We start from the raw sequence: 20,628 nt of genomic DNA, 5'->3' as shown, positions 1-20,628 counted from the left end.
ACCATTGTTCATAGCAGTGTTATTTACCAGTGCAAGAACGTGGAAACAATCCAAATGTCCAATCACAATCAAAAAATTATAAAAATTATGGTACATTCACATGATGGAATATTACGCAGCATGCAGGAGCAATGATTTTGTAAATCATACTTGCGAGAGCAATATGCTAAGTAAACTCAGTCCCATAAGGACAAATACTATAGAAGATCATTATTTGTAGACCATGTATGAGGATCTGAGGGTGGAGGGTGGAAGCAAAAAAGTGAGAGTAGGTAGGGGTTAATCATAGTGTCACACAATTTGATGGGTGGAGGGAGAGGTGGGTAAGAGAAATGGGAAGGATCTAGAGTAAAAAACAATGCATACAAACTTTTTAAGTAAACCAGTCAAAAATAAAAATTTTATTAAAAAAGAAAAAAGGAAAGTATTAAAGTAGGACTCAAAAGGGCCCCTTAAAGGCATACTGATATAAACCAAAGACCAGACTGTCTCCTCTAACAGTGACACCTACTCTTCCACCATTGAGACTGGGGCTGACATTGCCCTGAACGGGCACTTTATCAAACTCATTTCCTGGTATGACAATAAATTTGACTATAGCAACTGGGTGGTTGACCTGATAGTTCAAATGGCTGACAAAGAATAAGAGCCCCTTGGACACTAGCCCCAGCAATAGAACTCAAAGACAGAGGGACTTCAGCTGCTGGGGCGTATTTGCCCAATTCAATCCCCCAACATACTGAGAATTTCACATCCTTGACACAGTTTCCCATCCAGTCCCCCTGAGAAAGGGGAGGAGCTTAGAGAACCCATTTTGTCATGTACCATCCATCAAGGGCACTGTTCTCAGCCAAAAAATAAAACAATTATTAAATTGACAAAGAACAAAAGCATTTAAAGATTTATCTATCATTGTCCAGATTGCTTCACCTTTGTAATATTTGTCTTCCTTGTGATGTGTTTAGTAAATGATAAGTTTCTCACTTCCTAAATATTTGGAAACAGGATTAAACAAAAGCTTGAAGAATTTATAATATGAGTTCTTGCATTAGTCATTTCATAAGTTAGCTGATCTTACTCTGATTAATCCTAGTTAGAGCATAGAATCCAGAAGAGTATTCAAATAACCACTAAGGATTTTACATTTCCCAAGTGGTCAGTGAAAAAAAAAAAAAAGACTTGAGAAAGAGTTACTTAGCAACATATTTAAAGAGAAATATTTAAAATTTTTAGATCTGTGTCTTAGTAGTTAAATAACTGCAAATTTAGTTTTTAAATTTTTGTAATTTAAATATAACAATAAATTTACTTTATAGTTTAATTTATTTCACATTTGTAATGACTGCTGTTAGTGTATCCCAATGGATTTTCAAAAATGTACCCTTTTGGAAGCTGGTCACCAGTCCTGCATTCTCCTGAATCACTGGGTGAGTTTAAACCATCAGTATTTTGGCTAATAGTTGTGTGTTTAACCATTTGAGTCACCTAACCTACATAATCAAAATAGACTCTGAAAATTGTGCAAAAACATCAAGAAGCCAGAATGAAATGAAGAGATGTCAAGATAAAAAGAAATTCAAACTGGGTCTCCAAGAGTCTGTGGCACTAGGATATCATTGCTGATGTCAGAGGAATCTCGTCGGAAAGCAGAGAATACTAGAAGGTCTTACCTGTGCAGATCTCAATAAACTATGGCTAACATTTAGTACAATGGGAATCATAGAACACTTAATTATACAAAAATTATCCCTAGAAAAAAAGCAACGATAAACTAAACATAAAAGAACATCACATACTTTAAAATCAAGAAACGTCTGTTTAAGGGTTTCATTCTTTCTCCATACCTATTAAATCTGCATGCAGAGCATAAGTCAGGATGCTGGACTTTATGAAGAAGAATGTGGCATCAGGATCAGAGGAAGACTCATTTGCAACCTTCAATATGCAGATGGCACAACTTTTCTTGTTAAAAGTGAGAACTTGAAATATTTGCTGCAGACGATCAATGACTACAGCCTTCAATATGAATTACATCTCAATCGCAAAAAAGCAAAACACCTCACCACTTGGTCAGTAAGCAACATCATGATAGTTGGAAAAAAGACTGAAGTTGTCAACAATTTCATCTTACCTGGAGTCACAATCAATACCCTTGGCACCAACAGTCAGGAGACCAGAATACTTATTGCAATTGGAAAATCTACTGTCAAGGACCTCACCAAAGTACTAGCAATGATGTTAAAGACTAACATGAACCTGATTCAGACCATGATAATCACTTGCTATGCATCTAAGAGTTGGACAATGAATAAAGATGACAGAAAAAGAATTGATACCTTAGAGTTATGGTGCTAGAGAAGGGTAATGGATATTCCAAGTATTATCAAAACAATAAACAGATATGTCTTGAAGAAAAGGCAGCCAGAGTGCTCCCTAGAGGGAAAGATGATGAAGTTTGTTGCATATACTTGGGAATATTCCTTGGAAAGGGACATCATGCATGGAAAGGTGGAGAGGTCAGAAAAAGAAGATGCTTGATGAAATGGATTGGCACAATGACTGCAGAAAAGTTCATAGGGTCTCTATGAGTCCTACTCATCTGCACAGTATCTAGCAACAACAACAGTGTCCATATCAGACATTAAGATAACAAAGTATAGAAAAAAAAATAGTAAAGAAAAACAAGATTTCTCAAGTTACCTCACCTCTGTTAAGTATAACTGTGGACTAGCATGGGTGTTAATAAAAAGAAATTTGAAAAGGAAGACCTTCAGAATAGTAGGTGCAACTACTAAGCAATAAAATAGTGGCGATAAAGCAGAGATCTTGTGGGAAAAGGCCTGCAGGAGGATGCTGACCAGTGGGGGTGGGGGCCGGGGAGAACTACAAGGTTAATAGATATCCCGAAGGAAGTAAAAACCCTCAGTGTTAAATTAGATTAGATAAAAAGGAGAGGAAGAAATAAAAGATTCCTCCAAGGTAACTATCTGGGTGGAGGCATTAAGAAAGTTAAGATAGAGAAAGATCAGGAAAGGTGACTGAAAAACAGATTGAGGGGGAAAACAAAGCAAAACACAATTTAAATTAGACTAACCAGAGTTCACAATAGGCAAGCTCCCAAAACTGTTACTATTAAGAAAATATTAAAGTACATATACATCCGGCTCTAGTTTCTTAGAGGTGCTCAACAGAAAGAATGCAGTAGTTTTAGAAAAAAATATTTCTTTTCTTTTCCTTCTTTCTTTTTTTTTTTTTGAGAAGGACATTATGCTTAGAGGAAGAACACAGGACAAGAACCCTGGATGAGAGGGATTGACATAATAACTGGAATGATGAGATGGGTGTGTCTGAAGAGTGAAATTGACTCAGGATAGAGCCAAGTTCTGAGCATTGTACATAGGGTCACTATGCGTCGAAGTCAAGTCTAGAAGTCAACACAATAATAACAAGAGTTACTTCAGAGACAGCTCAACAAATGCCTCCAGTGTCATTTTCAGCTTTGGAATCCTGCTGGAGTCAGTTATGAGTTCATTCCAAATCAATGTAGCAGTGCCTTTTGTATTTCCAATTCTCTCACTGGCATTGAATTGGAGTCAGTAAAGGCTGGACCATCATTGGATTTCTAAGGCTGTACATTTCATCTTTCTCCTGTGGAGCTGCTGGTGGATTTGAACTGTGAGAGGTGTGGCCTTAAAGTTAGCAGCACAACTCCCTATGAACTACGCAAGAACACTCTAAAAAATGCCCAGAGGTGCAGGTTCATAGTGCAGGCTCCACAGGAAAACCCTGTTGCTTCTGTGGAGTGAGAGTAGAAAACCATGTTTTTCTTTTTGGCTTCTGATCCTCTTGACTCCTTGGTGATCTTCCTGTGGTGGATATTTTCCTCTCCATATTTATCTCCTCCTCTGTGAATAAACCTATTCTTTATGTATTTCAAATATTCCTGGTTTAAAAGTCGTCCATTGTCATAATAACCCTCTATGACACAGTAGAATTGCCCCATCAGGTTTCCAAAGTTATAAATCTTTATGAAAGCAGCCTGCCACATTTTTATTTCACAGAAGAGCTGGTGGTCAAAGCCTTCTAATCATTGTGCCACCAGAGTATCTTACTGGCTTAAAAAGAGCACATTTTGTGGCTGCTAACACCAACAGTCAGGAAATCAAAAGATGAATTGCATTAAGAAAATCTGCTGTTCGGGGCCTCTTCAGAGCGCTGAAGAGCAAAAAAGTCATTCTAGACACTAATGTGTTCCTGATTCAAGCCATGGTCTTTGTACCTACTTGCTGTGTATCACAGACCTGGATAATGACTAAGGATGACAAAGGAATTGATGCCTTTTGAGATGTGGTGCTAGAGAAGAACACTAAATATATCCTGGACTGCCAAGAAAGCACACAAGTCTTTCCTGGAGAGGGTGAAACTAAGCTGATGCTTGGAGGTAAGGATTTTGTACTCCCTCTCACATACTTTGGTCATCTTTCCAGGAGAGAACAGCCCTTGGAGAAGGACATCATGCTTGGAAGAAGGAGAGACAGCACAGAAGAAGAAGACCCTGGATGACATAAAGTGACAAGTGACACAGTAACTGGTATAATGAGGGTAGGTCTGTCCAAGACCATGAGAGCAGGGTTCAGAGCAGAGGGTCTTTATGAGTTGCAGGCAACTGAGGGGGGCTTGGGGTGGGGGATAACACCACCACCACCACCACCAAAGGTAAGCAGTTCTACTTCACCACTCTGCAGAGAAAAATGAGAAAACTCTTACTATAAACATAAACTAAGTAACCTGATAAGAATTTCAAGGTAGATAAGAGTTGACTCAAAGGAAGTAAACAGGTGATAGGTGATGCTGATATGGTTCATTGGTATACATAAAAGTCCTATGGTCAAATATCCACAAATTTAGGAGTTCAGAATTTACAACATATATTTTAAGGGACACAATACCATCTAGAACAATTTCTACTTTATATATTTTTCTTCACAGAGCAGTAACAACAGCTTTCTAGGCAAATATTTGAGTGCATTGTTTTGACAATGTCTTAGATGCAGCTGATTCAGATCATAGTCTTTCTGATTGATTGCTATGCATCTGAGAACTGGACAATGAATAAGGATGACAGAAACAGATTTGACACCTTTGAGCTGTGGTGTTGAAGAAGAGCATTAAATATACCATGAATGGCCAAGAAAGCAAACAGATATGCTTTGGAGAAGGTGCAGCTGGAGTGCTCTTTGGAAGCAAGAAAAATGAAGCTTTGTCTCACATATTTTGGATATGTTGCTAGAAGGTGCTATTCCTTGAAGAAGGACATGATGCTGTGAAGGGTGGAGGGTTGGCGAAAGAGAAGAGGACTTTCAACTTGGTGGATTAACACAGTGACTCCTGTGTTAATGGGATCTAGTGTGTCAGGAAGTGTGAGGATGGCACAGGGTAGAAAAGAGTTCAGATCTGTTGTTCATAGGGTCACTATGAGCCATACTTGACTTGAGGGCATCTAACAACAACAAACAACAACATGTTGCATAAAGCTTTATAGGTACATCACTGTGAACAGAACAATATCTGAAATGAGAGGCAATATAATGTTTGTCCTCACCCAAACTAGAAAATTCAAACTTGTCCTTTATTTAGATCTACAGGAATACCTTTCTACCTAAATAGATATGCAAGATTTATTATGTTTGACACTGCTGTAGTTATTGCTCTGCACCGCCGTGTCAACAGTGCTTCAGAACAAACCTATGAGTAAGGGATCTAAACCTTGCCCTATCCTATTTATCCTCATCATCTGATATACTTGAGCCACTGTGTCAATCTATCTCATGAAGAACAGGCCTATTCTCACTGACCCTCCACTTTTCCAAGCATGATGTCCTTTCCAAGCATGGGCCTCTCCTGTGTCTGTAGCTACTTATAATTTTTCAAAGACTGAAGAATGCATCAGGAAATAGTTTTACTCACATGTGTGTTTAAAAGACAAAACAAAACACACACTTGAAAGTAATCACCTTGTTGGGATATTCTTCTCATTTTGTTTTTGCTATTGAAAGGGTATTTTTTGGTCAATGGAGATCATATTGTTTTGTAAATAAATAGTCCTCTAGGTATTATAAATAAGTATTCATTTGTTTTTCTTCTTTTGTTTTTATTGTCACTGCTTAAGTGACCTTCTGAGAGATAGAGAGATAGCCCCTAGGAGATGTCTACATTGTCTTCCTCCAAAATTCAGTAGTTACAGCAGAAATGAGTTAAAGAGCACTGTCACTGGTGGTTTTTTAATGCAATTTAATAAAGTTATATTAATTATAAAGTACTAGGAAATAATGACAAAATATGACCCTTGCATAGCAGTAGGACAAACAAGAAGCCTTCTAGTATTTCTTGTAATTAATATACATTCCTTGAAATAATTTGAGGATTTTCCTTTGAAAATCCAAAGTATTTTATGACTCATAAAAAATAAGTGATCAGACAAACACATGGTAATTTAATATCAATAATACCATGTAACTATAAAAGTTAGCATTAAAATGTAGTCCCTTTACTTGCATTCATACACAGTATTGCATACTGGTTAAAAAGTAGAACAGATGCATTCAAACTAGAGTGTTGACAAAGAATATTCTATATACTGTTGACGGTTAGAAGAATAAATAAATCAGCCTTACAAGAAATGCAACAAGAAGACTCCTAAGGTGGCTGGAAGGTAAGAACCTTGACTCAACTGCTTGGGATATAACGTCAGGAAAGATCATATCTGAGAGCCAGACACTTTCAGTAATTATTGTTATGTGCTGCCGAGTCACCTGTGACTCACAGCGACACTATGTACAACAGCCCTAAGCCCTGCCCCATCCTGTGCCAATCTCATTTTCTCTGACACACCTACCCCCATTACTCCAGTCACTGAATCAATCCACCTCATAGAGGGTCTTCCTTTCCTGCACTGTCCTTCCACCCTCCCAAGCATGATGTCCCTCTCCAAGGATTGGTCCTGCCTTGCAACACATCCAAAGTATGTGAGATGAAGCCTCAGAGTAAAGAGAGTGCAAATATGTAGGAAACCCTCACTAGGATAGATTGATACAATAGCTACACAATGGACTCAAATAGACCAATGATCATGAAAATGGCTATAAGAAGAACATGAGCCATGTGGGGACAACCATGTCTGAGTTCTATCTACTTCAAAAAATGGAACTGTCCTTCTCAACAATATCAATAAAATAAACCTATTCCCATGAAGTCGGATTATTGAGGAATCTCCCTCCAATCTTTATGCTACGCTCCTCCTCATAGAGTTCAGCCTCTTGGAATAATTTGCTCAGCACACAAACCAAATAAGTATGGAAGAGAGAAAACAACATTGACCACTCACTTTCTAATTGTAAACCTTACTAGGTTCCCTAGCTCTGTTTGCACAAAAGTCTTCTAATCGAGGTAGAGGTTTTGAAATCAAGTAATCTAGAACTATTAGTCTCAATGTTAGCCATAGTTTCTTATGATCCACACAGTCAAATGCCTTTGCATAGTCAATAAAGCACAAATAGACATCTTCTGGTATTCTTTACTTTCAGCCAGGATTCCTCTGGCATCAGCAAGGATAACTCCGGTGCCATAGGCTCTTCTAAATACTGCCTGGAAGTTCCCTATCTATGTACTGTTCTAACAATTTTTTAATGATCTTCAGCACTATTTTTGCTTGCATGTGATATTAATGAAACGCTTCGGTAGTGTCCACTCTGTTGAACTATCTTTCTTGGGAATGGGAACAAATATGACCTCTTCCAGTCCAGGCCAGACAGCTAACCTCTAAATTTCCTGGTATTCACTGGTGAGCGCGTCCAAGGTTGCATCTCTTAATTGAAACAAATCAATTGGTAACCCATCAAATCTTGGGGGTTTATTTTTTGCTAATGACGTCAATTCAGCTTCTACTTCCTCCTTCATTACCATTATCAGTGTCAATTTTTTTTTGATACAGCAATTCTGTATGTTCCCTCCAATGTCTTTTGATGTTTTCTGGGTTATTCAATATATTTCCCATAGCATCTTTTAATATTGCAACAAGAAGGTTAAATTTTATTTCAGTTCTCTCAGCTTGAGAAATGCAGAGGAAGTTCTTCCCTTTTTATTCTCCAATTCCAACTCTCTGAATATCTCATTATAATACTTTTCTTTGTCCTCTCAAGCTGCCCTTCGAAATCTTCTGTTCAGCTCTTTTATTGTAGCATGTTTTCCCTTTGCTTTGGCTTCTCAATGCTCCAGAGAAATTTTTCGTTTCTTCTGACATCCATTTTTTGTTTTTTTCTTTTTCATCTGTCCTTGGAACAACTTTTTGTTTTCTACATGGATGATACCCTTCATATCATCCCACAACTCATCTGGTCTAAAATCATTGGTGTTCAATGCCTCAAATCTGTTCATAAAATTATTTTGAAATTCAGATAGAATAGATTCAAGAAAATGTCTTGGCGAAGGCCACAGATAGGCAAGGGAGTAGAGAGGAAGCTCCCACTCACTTGCTTTAAGTGTGGCTCTGAAGGACACTTGGCCAAGATGGCCCACATCAGGTCCTCATGGCAGACAGGACTGACAGGCCCCAGCTCCCAGCTGGAAACAAAGGAGGACGCTTCAACAATTTAGACCCTCCCAGAAGAGCCGTGGATGAGCATTAACATTACTGGTAAGTATATTCATTTTCTCCTGGACACAGAGCCTACTAATTGGTCCTAAAAGCCTTCTGAGGTCCCAACTCTTCTCACTATCTCTTAGTTGTTGGAATGGACGGAAAACCTCATAAGCAGTTCCTTACTTCACCTCTACCTTGCATGTGAACTTCTGAGTTGTAAAACAGCCCAGTGGTAGATGGAATTTGCTCCAGGACTTAGGAAGCATAAATGACATAGATGAGCCTCTACATCTTGTGGTTCCTAACCTGTACACTATAATAGACAAAGTGCTAGTCTATAGGCCTTTTATTGTAAGAACCACCTTCCCTCTGTAACTTGATTTGTGCCACTATTAGAACCTCTACTCGGAATATTATTGCTTGTTAATTTTTGACTCATGTACTTTTAACTTGTTAGTTGAATTTGTGGCTTCTAGGTTGCAACACTTCCATGAAACATCTTCAAGGATATGAACATTTATGGCTAAGCACAATTAATAACAGTGCATCCAAATTCCAAAATCAATCTCCATAATAGTCTATGTGTTTCCTACTGCCAAAGGGGCCCTTTAGAGTAGTGAGAAAAGATCTTCACCCTGAAACCCACAGTGTCCCTTTTCAGCAGGAATTAGCTAAGAGAATACGCCATCCCCTTTTCCTTATGAATCAGGGTGAAGTCTCTCTCAGGGAGGAGTGATAGGGAATGGCAAAGGACACACTGACAAAGGAGATTAATCAGAACTGGAACTGGCTTTGACAAGCACTGTGGCATTGGACAATTAAAACAGACATTTGGGGCGGGGGGAAGAAGAATGAACTGGGGAGGAGGGTAGAGAAAACAGTGCAACAATGAACAAATGAGAACCCAAAATCTCTGTAAATGTTCATTAAAACTAATAAAATTTAATAATGATGAAAAAAAGAAAATGTCTTGGTTCTTGTGGACTTATTTTCATTTTCTTTTACCTCAATTTGAACTTGAATAAGAGAAATTGATAATCTGACCCTCTCTGGCCTAGTTTTGACTGCAAATATTGAGCTTCTTTTTATAATTTCTTCCACAGAGATAGTAATTTGATTTATATGCAGCTCATCAGGTGAGATCTATGTGTAAAGTTGTTATTTGTGTCTTTTTAAAAAGGTATTTGTATTATGCAGATGACAACCTGGCTTGCTATAAGTAAAGAGGACTTGTAGTAAAGCACTTATTGCAGAGAGTCAAGGAAAGCAGCCTTCAATATAGATTATCTCTCAGTGTCACCAAAACAAAGATTCCTACCACTGGACCAAAAGGCAATATCATGATGAATGGAGAAGAGATTGAATCTGTCAACTTCATCTTGCTTGGATCTACAATTACAACTCTTAGTAGAAGCAGTCAGGAAATAAGGATACATATTGTACTGAGAAAGACTGCAGTTAGGGACCTCCCCAAATTATTGATGAGTACTGATGTCAGTTTGAGGACTAAAGTGTGTCTGATCCAGGCCATCATCTTTTCAATCACTCGCTAAGCATTTGAGAGCTGAACAATAAATAGGAAGAATTGACACCTTTGAGCTGTGGTGTTAGAGAAGAGCACAAAACATTCCATGGATGACCAAAAGAACAAACAAATATGTCTTGGAGAGGTGCAGCCTGACTGCCCTTTGGAGGCAAGGATGTTGAACATGCTGCTAGGAGGGTCTATTCTTTGGAGAGGACCATGATGCCTGGAAGCATGGAAGGTTGACAAAGGAGAGAAAGACCCATGCCTAGGTGGACTGACACAGTGACTACTACAATGGGCTTTAGTGTGTCAGGAAGTGTGCTGATGGCACAGGATAGGACAGATTCAGATCTTTTGTTCATAGAGTCTCTATGAGTTGTACTTGACTCGTTGGCGCCTAACAACAACATGAGATCAGACATGCTTCCATACATTCTTCTACTCATCTCAACACCAATCTTAATACTTTGTTGGGTCTAAAAGCCAATGCCATAGCTCATAGACCACACAGAACCATATTGGGGAAGTTCAAAGTTTACAATCCAGGTAAGTTACAGAATGCAGTCAGGATGGCTCTCTAAATATGTACCCTGGCATCTCAGCCTTGTTCTTAGAGCTTTAAGCCCGTGTTACTAAATTCTAAGTCCTGCCAATACTGATAGGCCTCTACCCCACAGTCTTAGCCAATTTTAAGAAGTCCTCAGTCTTGATAATTATACCTCCCTCCCCTCCCCAACTCCAAGTTGTCCAACAAATTTGTGCAAAGGTTCTCAGCTCCAGTTTCAATGGTGTAGCAGTACTAAGGTCCCATCACACATCAGTTCTCTAGTTTGGCCATGGCTCCTGCTGCCGTAGGTGTACCTGGCATCCTATAATCTTTTGCTGCTTATTTTTTTGTGGGATGGAGAAGGTCTTCCTTCTTCACTGGCTGAGGAAGCTGATCAATTTATTGGCAAAACTATTCAATCCCCTTCTAGACTGTTGAGACAGGCCAATCCCCTTTTGGAATGGTGAGATAGCCAATCCTCTTGTGGACAGGCTAACATGCCCTATTTGTGCATCCCGCCCATCCATATGTCAGGTCTGATTCAGATAGCGAGGAAAGAAATTTTGAGAGATAAACTCCACAGTGGCACAGAACCAAGTGATGAGTCATTTTTATACATACATAGGATCTCCATGAGTTGGAACCACCTCAATAGTAATTAACAACAGCAAATTAGTATTATTTAAGCACTTCTAGAAGCTTCTCTGACATAAAAGCACACTCACTGCTGCTGAGTTGATTCTAACTCATAATGACCCTGTAGGACAGGGGACAACTGCCCTCTGGGGTTTAACTTAGTAGGGGATTATTTTAAATCCATTTATATGCTGAGCTAAATGAATTCTCCAAAAGCACTCTTGAATGAATAATAATGAGTTCCCTTATCGAATAAATAGCAAAGGAAAAACAATCAAAAGTGAGAAAACTACTAACCATTGAGCCAGTAGTGTTCTGAAATGTCAGTCCTAATGTAATGGTGATCATGAGTAGGCCCCAGGGACCGCGTGAATGCAGTGTCTTTGCCAAGAAAATCAGAAGCAGTTCCAGAGTAGAGGTACTCATCTGAAAGAGAGGAAAAAAATATGTAAGACTTCTAAGACGACAGCAGTAGATACTATTTACAGTATACTAATGTCACAGCATGAAATGAATGATGTTTACTGCTTAACATCAGCATATATTGTCTCACAGATTTCACTTTAGATTTTAAAAAATGTGCTTAGTTGAAGAACTAGAACTCAATTAATATAACTAACCTGATACTAGATGATTAAATATAAAAATGGTAGGTCTTCCAAATGAATTAGTATTATGTATTACATTGTCTTTCTAATAAGCTGTTCTTCTCTTTTTTCCCCCCATAATCAATTCAGTAATAGAGCATAATTACAAGTTTCTCTTTGTAGCAACATGGAACACATATTAAAAGGTACAGGTCATAATAAGGAGTAGATTGTATAATTAGAATTTATTTAACTGATCCAACCTCAGTGACCACAATTTTTCCTTACCTAACCTCTGCTGAAAGACAGCTTTAAGCACTGAAGTAATTCTTCATAATCATAACATATTGCATTTCTTGTAGCTAATCACATCTTGAATGCTGGTGATAAATAAGGATTTATGAATAAAGAAAAAAAATGTTGCAAATACTGCATACCACACTTCTTTGTCTTAAAATTTAAGTAAAGTTCATGGTTTAGGAGGTGTAGGCACAAGAGCTTATAGGACATCATATCTGACCATGTAGCTATTTGTATGGGTGTTATGGATTGGGACAGTTCCCCTTTATGAAGTGTGCAGAAATCAGACTTGGTCACCTCCACATTGTAACTGCTCCTTTTACTGATACTTTCTAAATTCTCTAATTGTATGTCTAAACTGGCCTTTTTCTGTACTACTAAGGACAGCACAAAGTAATAAATGACAAGTAGTCTGCATCTAATGGGAAAAACAAACCCAAAAGACATAAAAAATAGAGAAACCTAAGTGTGTTCACTAGATGCATTTGTCTGAAATATTTTATCACAAGATGAAGGAGGAGGAGGAAGAAGAAGACAAGGAAAAGGAGGAGGAGGAAGAGGAGCAAAGGGCAACAACAAATTTGGAAAGAATACAGGAAGCAAACCATTATTTTGGAGCATATATTATGGCTGATACTTGAACACGTTTTTAGGACAAATAAGCTTGATACATCTTAAAGATTAGATGTATCCACATACATTTTAAATCTGTCTCCTTTGTATTCATAGTTACATAGAAGTTCTTAGCAGGGGTTACTACTGCCTACAATCCTTAGTATTTTATTTGGTTAACTGTTGATGTTTAGAATTTTTTCCAGTGTATATTAACTAAATCTGATCAAAATATTATTTTCTTAGAATAACAACTGGACATTAATTGTATAATTTTTTTAATACATGGAGAGGTACATGCTTTCATTTCAAGGTAAGATCATGAATGCTAATTGATTTAAAATACAATTGTGGTCCTCTCATTTAATACTCTTATTTGTTATTAGGTGTCTTTGAGTAAGTTCAAACTCTAGTGACCCTTTGTATAACAGGATGAAACATGCCTGGTCCTGTCCTACTCTCAGTCTTACTATGCTTAACCGATGGGCTCATCGGTACAGCAATTTTATAAAGTCATCCCATTGAAGAGATTCCTCTTATTCATTATTAATATGATCCTATTCTTCTCCAAGGATAGGTCCCTTCTGATACTATGTCCAAAATACGTAAGATGAAGTCTTGTTATTCTTTCTTTCAAAGGATAATTTTTACTTCCAAGACAGATTTGTTCATTCTTCTGAATACTCCATGGCTTATTCAATATTTACCAAAACCATTAATGCTTTTTTGGTTTATATTGTTCACTGTCCAGCTTTTAAATGTATATGAGATAATTAAAAAAATAAGACAGTTTAGATCAGAAGCAACTTAGAACTTAAGTGATAGTTTTGCTTTTTAACACAAGAAGTCTTTTGATAAACAAGTTAAATGGAAAGATAGTTAAATTTTGAAAGAGAATAAAACAGCCAAGACAAAAAGAATTATTGTAATGATTGAAATTCAGAGGTCAAACTTTTATTCCTTAGAAAAGACTTCAGATCACACAATTCTCCCTTCTTTGAATGGAATGGTGGTCACATAGAGCAATTTGGGATGTATAAAATGTGAGAAAAGATTGGAGATAGTAGGAATTAATTAATAACATTCAAATGACTTAGCAGAGGATAATTATATGGGGAAAAAAGTATTGTAATGATTATATCTATTCTATAGTTTGATTTATTTTGTTTACTAACTTTCCCACTTATATGTTATTATTAATCATTACATTCAAATATTTAATGTATTTTAAAATATATTTTATATTGCATTGAGGCATTAGCTAAATTTTACTATTTTATTGATGGAAATAGAGACATTGTTCAGTTTATGAATCTGAAATGTCTAAGTGCAAACCATAGAACAAGTAATGTGGTCATTTACATTATAAAATAATTCACTAAGAAATTATTTAACAAGAAACTGTGCAGGCATTAATGATAGCTAGGATCTTCGGTTATTAATAAAAATGTCAGTTATACACATATTTGGCATGATCTAGAGCCAAATAATGACTAGAAGACAAATCCAAAATGGTCTTTAACCTAGTAAAAAAAGGTGACCTAATCTCTGAATGTCTTCTCAGAAAATCACCTATCGGCAAGAAATGCCTGTTGTTGATCTTACCTGTCATTACTGAAGCAAAAGGCTGCTGAGGGTCAAAAGGACATTTCAATCTGCCAGACTCCAAATTATATGTGTCTAATTTGAACATAACTTCCTGTTATAAGAAATAGTAATAAAAGTAAGATTTTTCATAATATCAGATCAGCAAGAACATAGGGGATAAGAATTAAATTCCAACTCATTAATTCAATAAAAACTGATTAAGCATATAGTATACACATCATATTGCACTTCTTAACTCCTTAGCAAATATTTATTTCTGGCCCGACTCTGTCCCCTTGTTTGGTCTCTTATACAAACTGATAAACATAACAATAAAAGAATTTTCAATTAAAAGCTGTATGACTATATTAACAATTTAAATATTATATTTAAATATTCATTAAAATCACTATCAAGTATACATATTTCTTAGGAGAAGTGACTAATCAATCATTAACTCTAATACAATTAATTTCCACACTGAAAATATAAATTTACTAGAATAATAAGATTTATAATGCTTACAGTGTATCTACCTAAGCATATATGCTAGAATATATTATATATATATGTTGTTGTTGTTGATTGCCTTCAAGTTGAGTGACCTTATGAACAAAAGGCCTGAAGCCTTTCTATAATTATCGACATTTATCAAAGTACACAGAGTTTCCGGAGCCATGTTGTTTAGGATGTGGATGCTACTCCTGCTTCCAAATTTTATATATTATAAATTCAATGTTGGCCAAACGTTTTTGATAGTAAAAAGTCCCAAACAGTCTTCAAACTCATCGTTGTTGAGTCAGAATCAACACACAGCTGACTGTCCATCAGGTTTTCAGGTACTATAAATCCCAAGGGGAAAAACTGTCCATCCTTCTCCTACAAAGCAGCAGATGAACTTGAGGCAGCTGGCTTTGTGCTGGCAGTAAAACTCCTTAGATGATACGCAACCAGAGCTCCAGTGACTTTTTATTTCTTCCATCGTCTTTAGATATTTCATGTGTCATTCAGTATTTTGCTTGTAGAATTCTTCATTATTGAGACTTACGGGTTGAATTATCTCTGATCATTTCTTTCAGCTTGAAAAAGTTAAGTGTGTTCTCCCTTTTTAGTTTTTCAATTTAAAGTATTTGTAAATTGCTTTGTAATACTTTACATTATTTTCTTGGTTTGGCCTTGAAAATCTTGTTCTTCAACTTTTTTACATAATTTCTTCTACTCACTTTAGATTGTTCAACAAGTTGAAGAGTTTATTATGTTATCCAGTTGGTCTTCTATTTGTCTACCTTTTTAATAAGATTTCTGTTTCTTCCTGGAGGATGTCATTAATGTCATCTCACAGCTCTGATCATTAGTGTTCAGTTAATCAAATGTATTTTTCAGAAGCTCTCTAAGTCCATTAAGATATATTAAGTACTGTCCTTTGACTCTCATGGACATGTTTTAACAGTCATCAACTTCAACTTGAACTTGCATATGAATGTCAGGGGTCTGTTCAGCTGTGAATCCTTTAGTCTTGTTCTAATTGATGATTGAGCTCTATCTTTCCACAAATGTAGTCAATATGATTTCTGTGTATTTCATGAGGTGGAAGTACATGTATAGTTCTGTGTTTGTTTATAAAGTAAAGACATTAATATTTTATTTCCCCTTGTTTTCGTTTTATTTAATATTGATTTGCATGCAGAATTTATATATTTATTGTGTATCACTCATGTAATTACACTTCACACATTCCTACATTTACATAGTGCTTCAAAGAATCACTCTTGTACACTGTATTTTATAAAATTAATTGCCATTGATCTATGGTTACTATTACCCCATCTTTTCAGGTTTCCATTGGATCTTTCCTAATTCCTCACCCTCATCCTCCCACTGCTCACCATACTGTGTTATTCTAGTGGTTCCCTCATCTCCCCAGTCTCTGCCCCACCCCGGCACCCACACTTCCCCCTTGTAAACTTCTACCCACATCTTCCTAGTTAACTTTCTCCTTCTTTTTCAATTTTCTAGTGTCAGAGACAATAAGATTGGCAAGGTATAGAGTAAGATTCAGGGTTGTTGTGCACAGGGTCACTATGAGTCTCAGTTGACTTGACAGCACATAACAACAACAACAACTAGTTTATTTAAAAAATTCGAATACATTGTTTTTAAGAACAAATTCATTTAATTTCCCTCACCAGCCCATCAAATTATACAACCCCATGATTAATCCTTCCCTCTCCTTGCACATCCTCATCCCTCTGCTTCCACTTTCTCCCACCCCTCTTAGATCCTTATATTCTACAATAATGGTTTTATACAATACTTATCCTGTGGTATTGAGTTAGTTCACACAGCATAATGCTCTCCAGTCCCTCCCTAGTTAGGTAATAATTTACAAAATCATTACTCCTGTGTGCTGCATAGTATTCCATTGTGTAAATGCACCATACTTTCTCAATCCATTTGTTTGTGGTTGGACATTCTGCCTCTTTCTATGTTCTTGTGATGGTGAATAATGCTGCTATGAACATTGATGTACAAATCTCAGTTTGTTCCTCAATTATCATTTCCTCAGAGTATATTCCAAGTAGTAAAATAGCTGGGTCATATAGCTGGTTTCTTTAAAAAAATAAGTTATTTCCCATGAAAAATCAGTTGGTAATAGAAAATTCTATCATGCTATTTTTGGCTTCATTTCTGTAATCAAGGCCACACTGTACAAACAGCAATCCTTCTTCTTTGTTTCCAACTTTTGCTTCACAATCATTAGCTAATATTCATGCATCTTGATTGTATGTTTGATCAATTTCAGACTGCAGAAGTTGGTCACAATATTAAATTTCCTCATCTTTGGCTTTAGTGATTGGTGCATAAATTTGAATTAGCAGACCTCCCTGTATGAATATGGATATTATTCTGTCACTCACAGTTTTGTACTACAGGGTAGATCTTGATTTTTTTTAAAAAAAATGATGATTCCAATGCCATTTTTCTTCAATTTGTTTTCTTGGCATAGTAGACTGATTCAAAATGACCAATACTAGTCAATGTCAGCACACTAACATGTAGGATACTGATCTTTATGTGTGCCATTACCTTTTTGAGACTTTCCATTTTCCTAGATTCCTTCCTCAGATGTTGCATTTTTTATTATTAATGGATATTGCTAGGTATTTTCATTTTGACTCTGTTTGATTGTTGTATTGTGGTGGTTTGTGCATTGCTATGATTCCTAAAGTTATGTAACCAGTGTTTTAAATCAAATCAGAGTTACCATGGTGGATAGATTTCAATAAATCTTCAAAACTAAGATAGGTCAGGAAAAAAATTGAAGATATACTTTTGAAGAAAACAAAACAAAACAACAATAACAACAAAAATAGTGAAAAATTAAAAGGATAGCAGGGAAATTGTCTGAGGAACCTCTCGGGTTGGAAGGCACTTCAAATACAACCAGGAAAGTAAAGCCAACTTTTAATGAAATGGACAGAATAAAGTATTAGGGACTTTTATTTTCTGATGTGGCTCACCCCAGAAAAGAGAAGAAACAGCTGCAACTATCCATTAATAATCATCACCTGGAATGTATGAAGTATGAATCAGTACACTTTAAAGGCACATTAATTACTTTGGCTACAGCATCTATTTTTACAATGATGGCCAAAGAGAGAATGACACAGACAGACTTTTAATACTTAGCAGGGGGGCAAAAAATAACATCTTAAGTTAAACTTTCCAAGAATAATAAGAAGGCATAATGAATACGGCCCCTGAAATTTGTATTCCACAGTAATGACAACATGACTGTCCTAAAATGGCTGATAACTCATTTTTAATATACTCTAGTTAGAGAATTCCAGTATGTCAGACATTCTGTCTACAAAGCTATATCAGCAGACATATGTAATAGGAAATACTAGTTATCTAGACAGTAACCAATAACACAAAAGATTATAAAGGGAATTGGATTGGTTGACATAGAAAATTGTAAATTCAGATATTTTTCTATTTATTTGATCAAGATCAACTATAAAGGAAGGAATACAACCAATCACACCTACGAGCTCTGTTATTGACTGAATTTTGTGATGCCAAAATACGTGATATCAATATAACATCTATGTCTATGATTAACATTTTATTTGAGAATGGGTTCTTTTTGCTATGTTAGTACGAGTAGAATAGGGTAGGCTGTCTTAAGTCAGATTCTTACAAGATGTAAAAGGGGTAAATCAAGGCAATAAAAATGAGAGCGCATATACACTCTGTCATGTGAAGATCACCAAGGGAAGCAAGGAATATGGATCTTCCCCAGACTGAATTCGGAATTATAAACTCTAAACAAAAGATAAAGTTCTGCTTGTTAAAGTCACTCATTTATGCCATTTCTCTTATAGCAGCACTAAATAACTAAAACATCTTCTCTAATGAGATAAACAACAACAATAATTAAAAAAGCCCAACCTACTTCAGTCTAGTCACTTCCAACTCTTAGATACCATCACCACACTTTAGAGGCTGTAACTCTTTACAGGAGTTCTCCATAGGAGAAATCTTTCTCCCATGGAGTGCGGAGCAGTGGATTCAGGTTGCAGAGCCTTAAGATAGCAGCTCAAACTGTTACGTGAAATGCTATCAAGACTCCTCTGTTATAAAATGTTGTTGCATACTGTCTAGTCAGAACTGACAGCTGACCCTCCAGCTGCTTTTCAGAGGACATAAATCTCATGGGAGGAGACTGTTCATCTTTCTCCCATGGAACAGCTGGTGGATTCGAACCACATGCCTTCAGGTTGCAACATAACTCTTTACCATGGAGCCACCAGAGCTCCTTTTTTTATAAATAGTAACTGAACTTTAAATAGGCTAGTTATTAGCAGCTACTCCATATGTTTAATATTGTCAATAACAGTTGCTGTCTTCTCCTTGTTTCTGACTTGCAGTGACTCTATAGGACAGAATAAAACTGCCCCATAAGGTTCCCAAGTCAATAAAGGATCACATGTACTCCTCTGGAGTGACTGGTGGGTTCTCAAGGAACTGACCTATCAATTGGTAGCTGAACACATAATCACTGAGCAACTAGAAATCCTAGCAATAATCATACTCAATAAACTCATGGCCATAAAGTCAGAATCAAATCCCAGCTGACCCTTCAGCAAGTTTTCAGAGGCCCGTAAATTGCTTGGGAAGAGATTATTCATCTTTCTCCTGTAGATTTGAACCTCCACAAAGGCACCACTTTAGAATTAGAAGGTCAATTGGCTACAGACTATACTACCGAAGTCCATTAATAGGTCAGTTCTAAAGATGTTCCAGATGTTCGGAAGTGGATGCCACTCCTACTTCCAAGCATGTTTAAGTGGTCTTATTAAAAATAAAAAGTACAATTAAGAACACTTTGCTTGTGAATGGAGCTTGAACTACAGGAAGAAAAACAAAAGAATAAGAACTGACTCATAGTTAACTCTCAGGCAGGCTTTCTGAGACTGCCAATCACAGGACAGTAGATTGCTCATCCTTCATTTAGTTGACAGGTGAGGACTTCACTTTATTTGGGTTAGCATCTTTCACTACCAGAGCTCCTCAACGTATCAACAAGGGTATCTTTTTTCCTCAGGCCAAACAAAGCAGCTTGCTCTACAGCTCAGATGGGATGTAGTAAAAGGGAAGATTAGCAGATTCTTAGTGCCTCAAAAGAAATCACAAAATACTAGGGGGGGGGGGCGGCAGGGAAAATTCTAGAATATTTCACAGTGGATGCAAGGTACTAGATAAACTCTAAAAATTGTCTAGACATCTGTTTTTAAATGCAACATTTCACTGGATTACCAAGATAAGGCCCAACATTGGTATTTGTGAAGACAAGTTCCCCCTCATAATCGCTCAGAGAAAGGAGACAGTAATAAAACAAGTTTACTTGAGCCAGAGTCAAGGGCACCAAGAAAAAATGATGTAAGAAATAATGGGTGTATTATTAAATGCATTTCCTGAGGTGAACTTACTGAATTACACAACAATGTAATTTGTGAGACAATTTTAATTTTATTAGATCATCTTCCTGACATGTCTTAAGTCCATATAATTATTTACCTACATGAACTGCACACTTGGAAAAATCTTTGGTGGAGTGAAGTAATAAGCAGATAAGAACGGTAGTTAGCAATTATTTAATCATGACACCCACAAGGCAAGATTATTA

At 36.6% G+C, this 20,628-nt stretch overlaps 1 protein-coding gene across 1 annotated transcript in view; it reads right to left on the bottom strand.

Moving 5' to 3' along the window:
- SEMA3D (sema domain, immunoglobulin domain (Ig), short basic domain, secreted, (semaphorin) 3D) overlaps positions 1-20,628 on the bottom strand; it is a 179,451-nt gene that overhangs the window by 81,870 nt on the left and 76,953 nt on the right. Inside the window, exons 5-6 of the mRNA XM_006896139.1 lie at positions 14,454-14,547; positions 11,647-11,775 (exon numbers count right to left, since the gene is read on the bottom strand). Of these exons, the coding sequence (XP_006896201.1) occupies positions 11,647-11,775; positions 14,454-14,547 (223 nt within the window). The remainder of the gene's footprint in view (positions 1-11,646; positions 11,776-14,453; positions 14,548-20,628) is intronic.

Source organism: Elephantulus edwardii, unplaced genomic scaffold (genome assembly GCF_000299155.1).
Source record: "Elephantulus edwardii isolate Elephantulus edwardi_28Jun2011 unplaced genomic scaffold, EleEdw1.0 scaffold00183, whole genome shotgun sequence".
Taxonomy (NCBI): domain Eukaryota; kingdom Metazoa; phylum Chordata; class Mammalia; order Macroscelidea; family Macroscelididae; genus Elephantulus; species Elephantulus edwardii.
The sequence above is the reverse complement of the archived record's forward strand: the minus strand, read 5'-3'. Positions and strand labels throughout refer to the sequence as shown.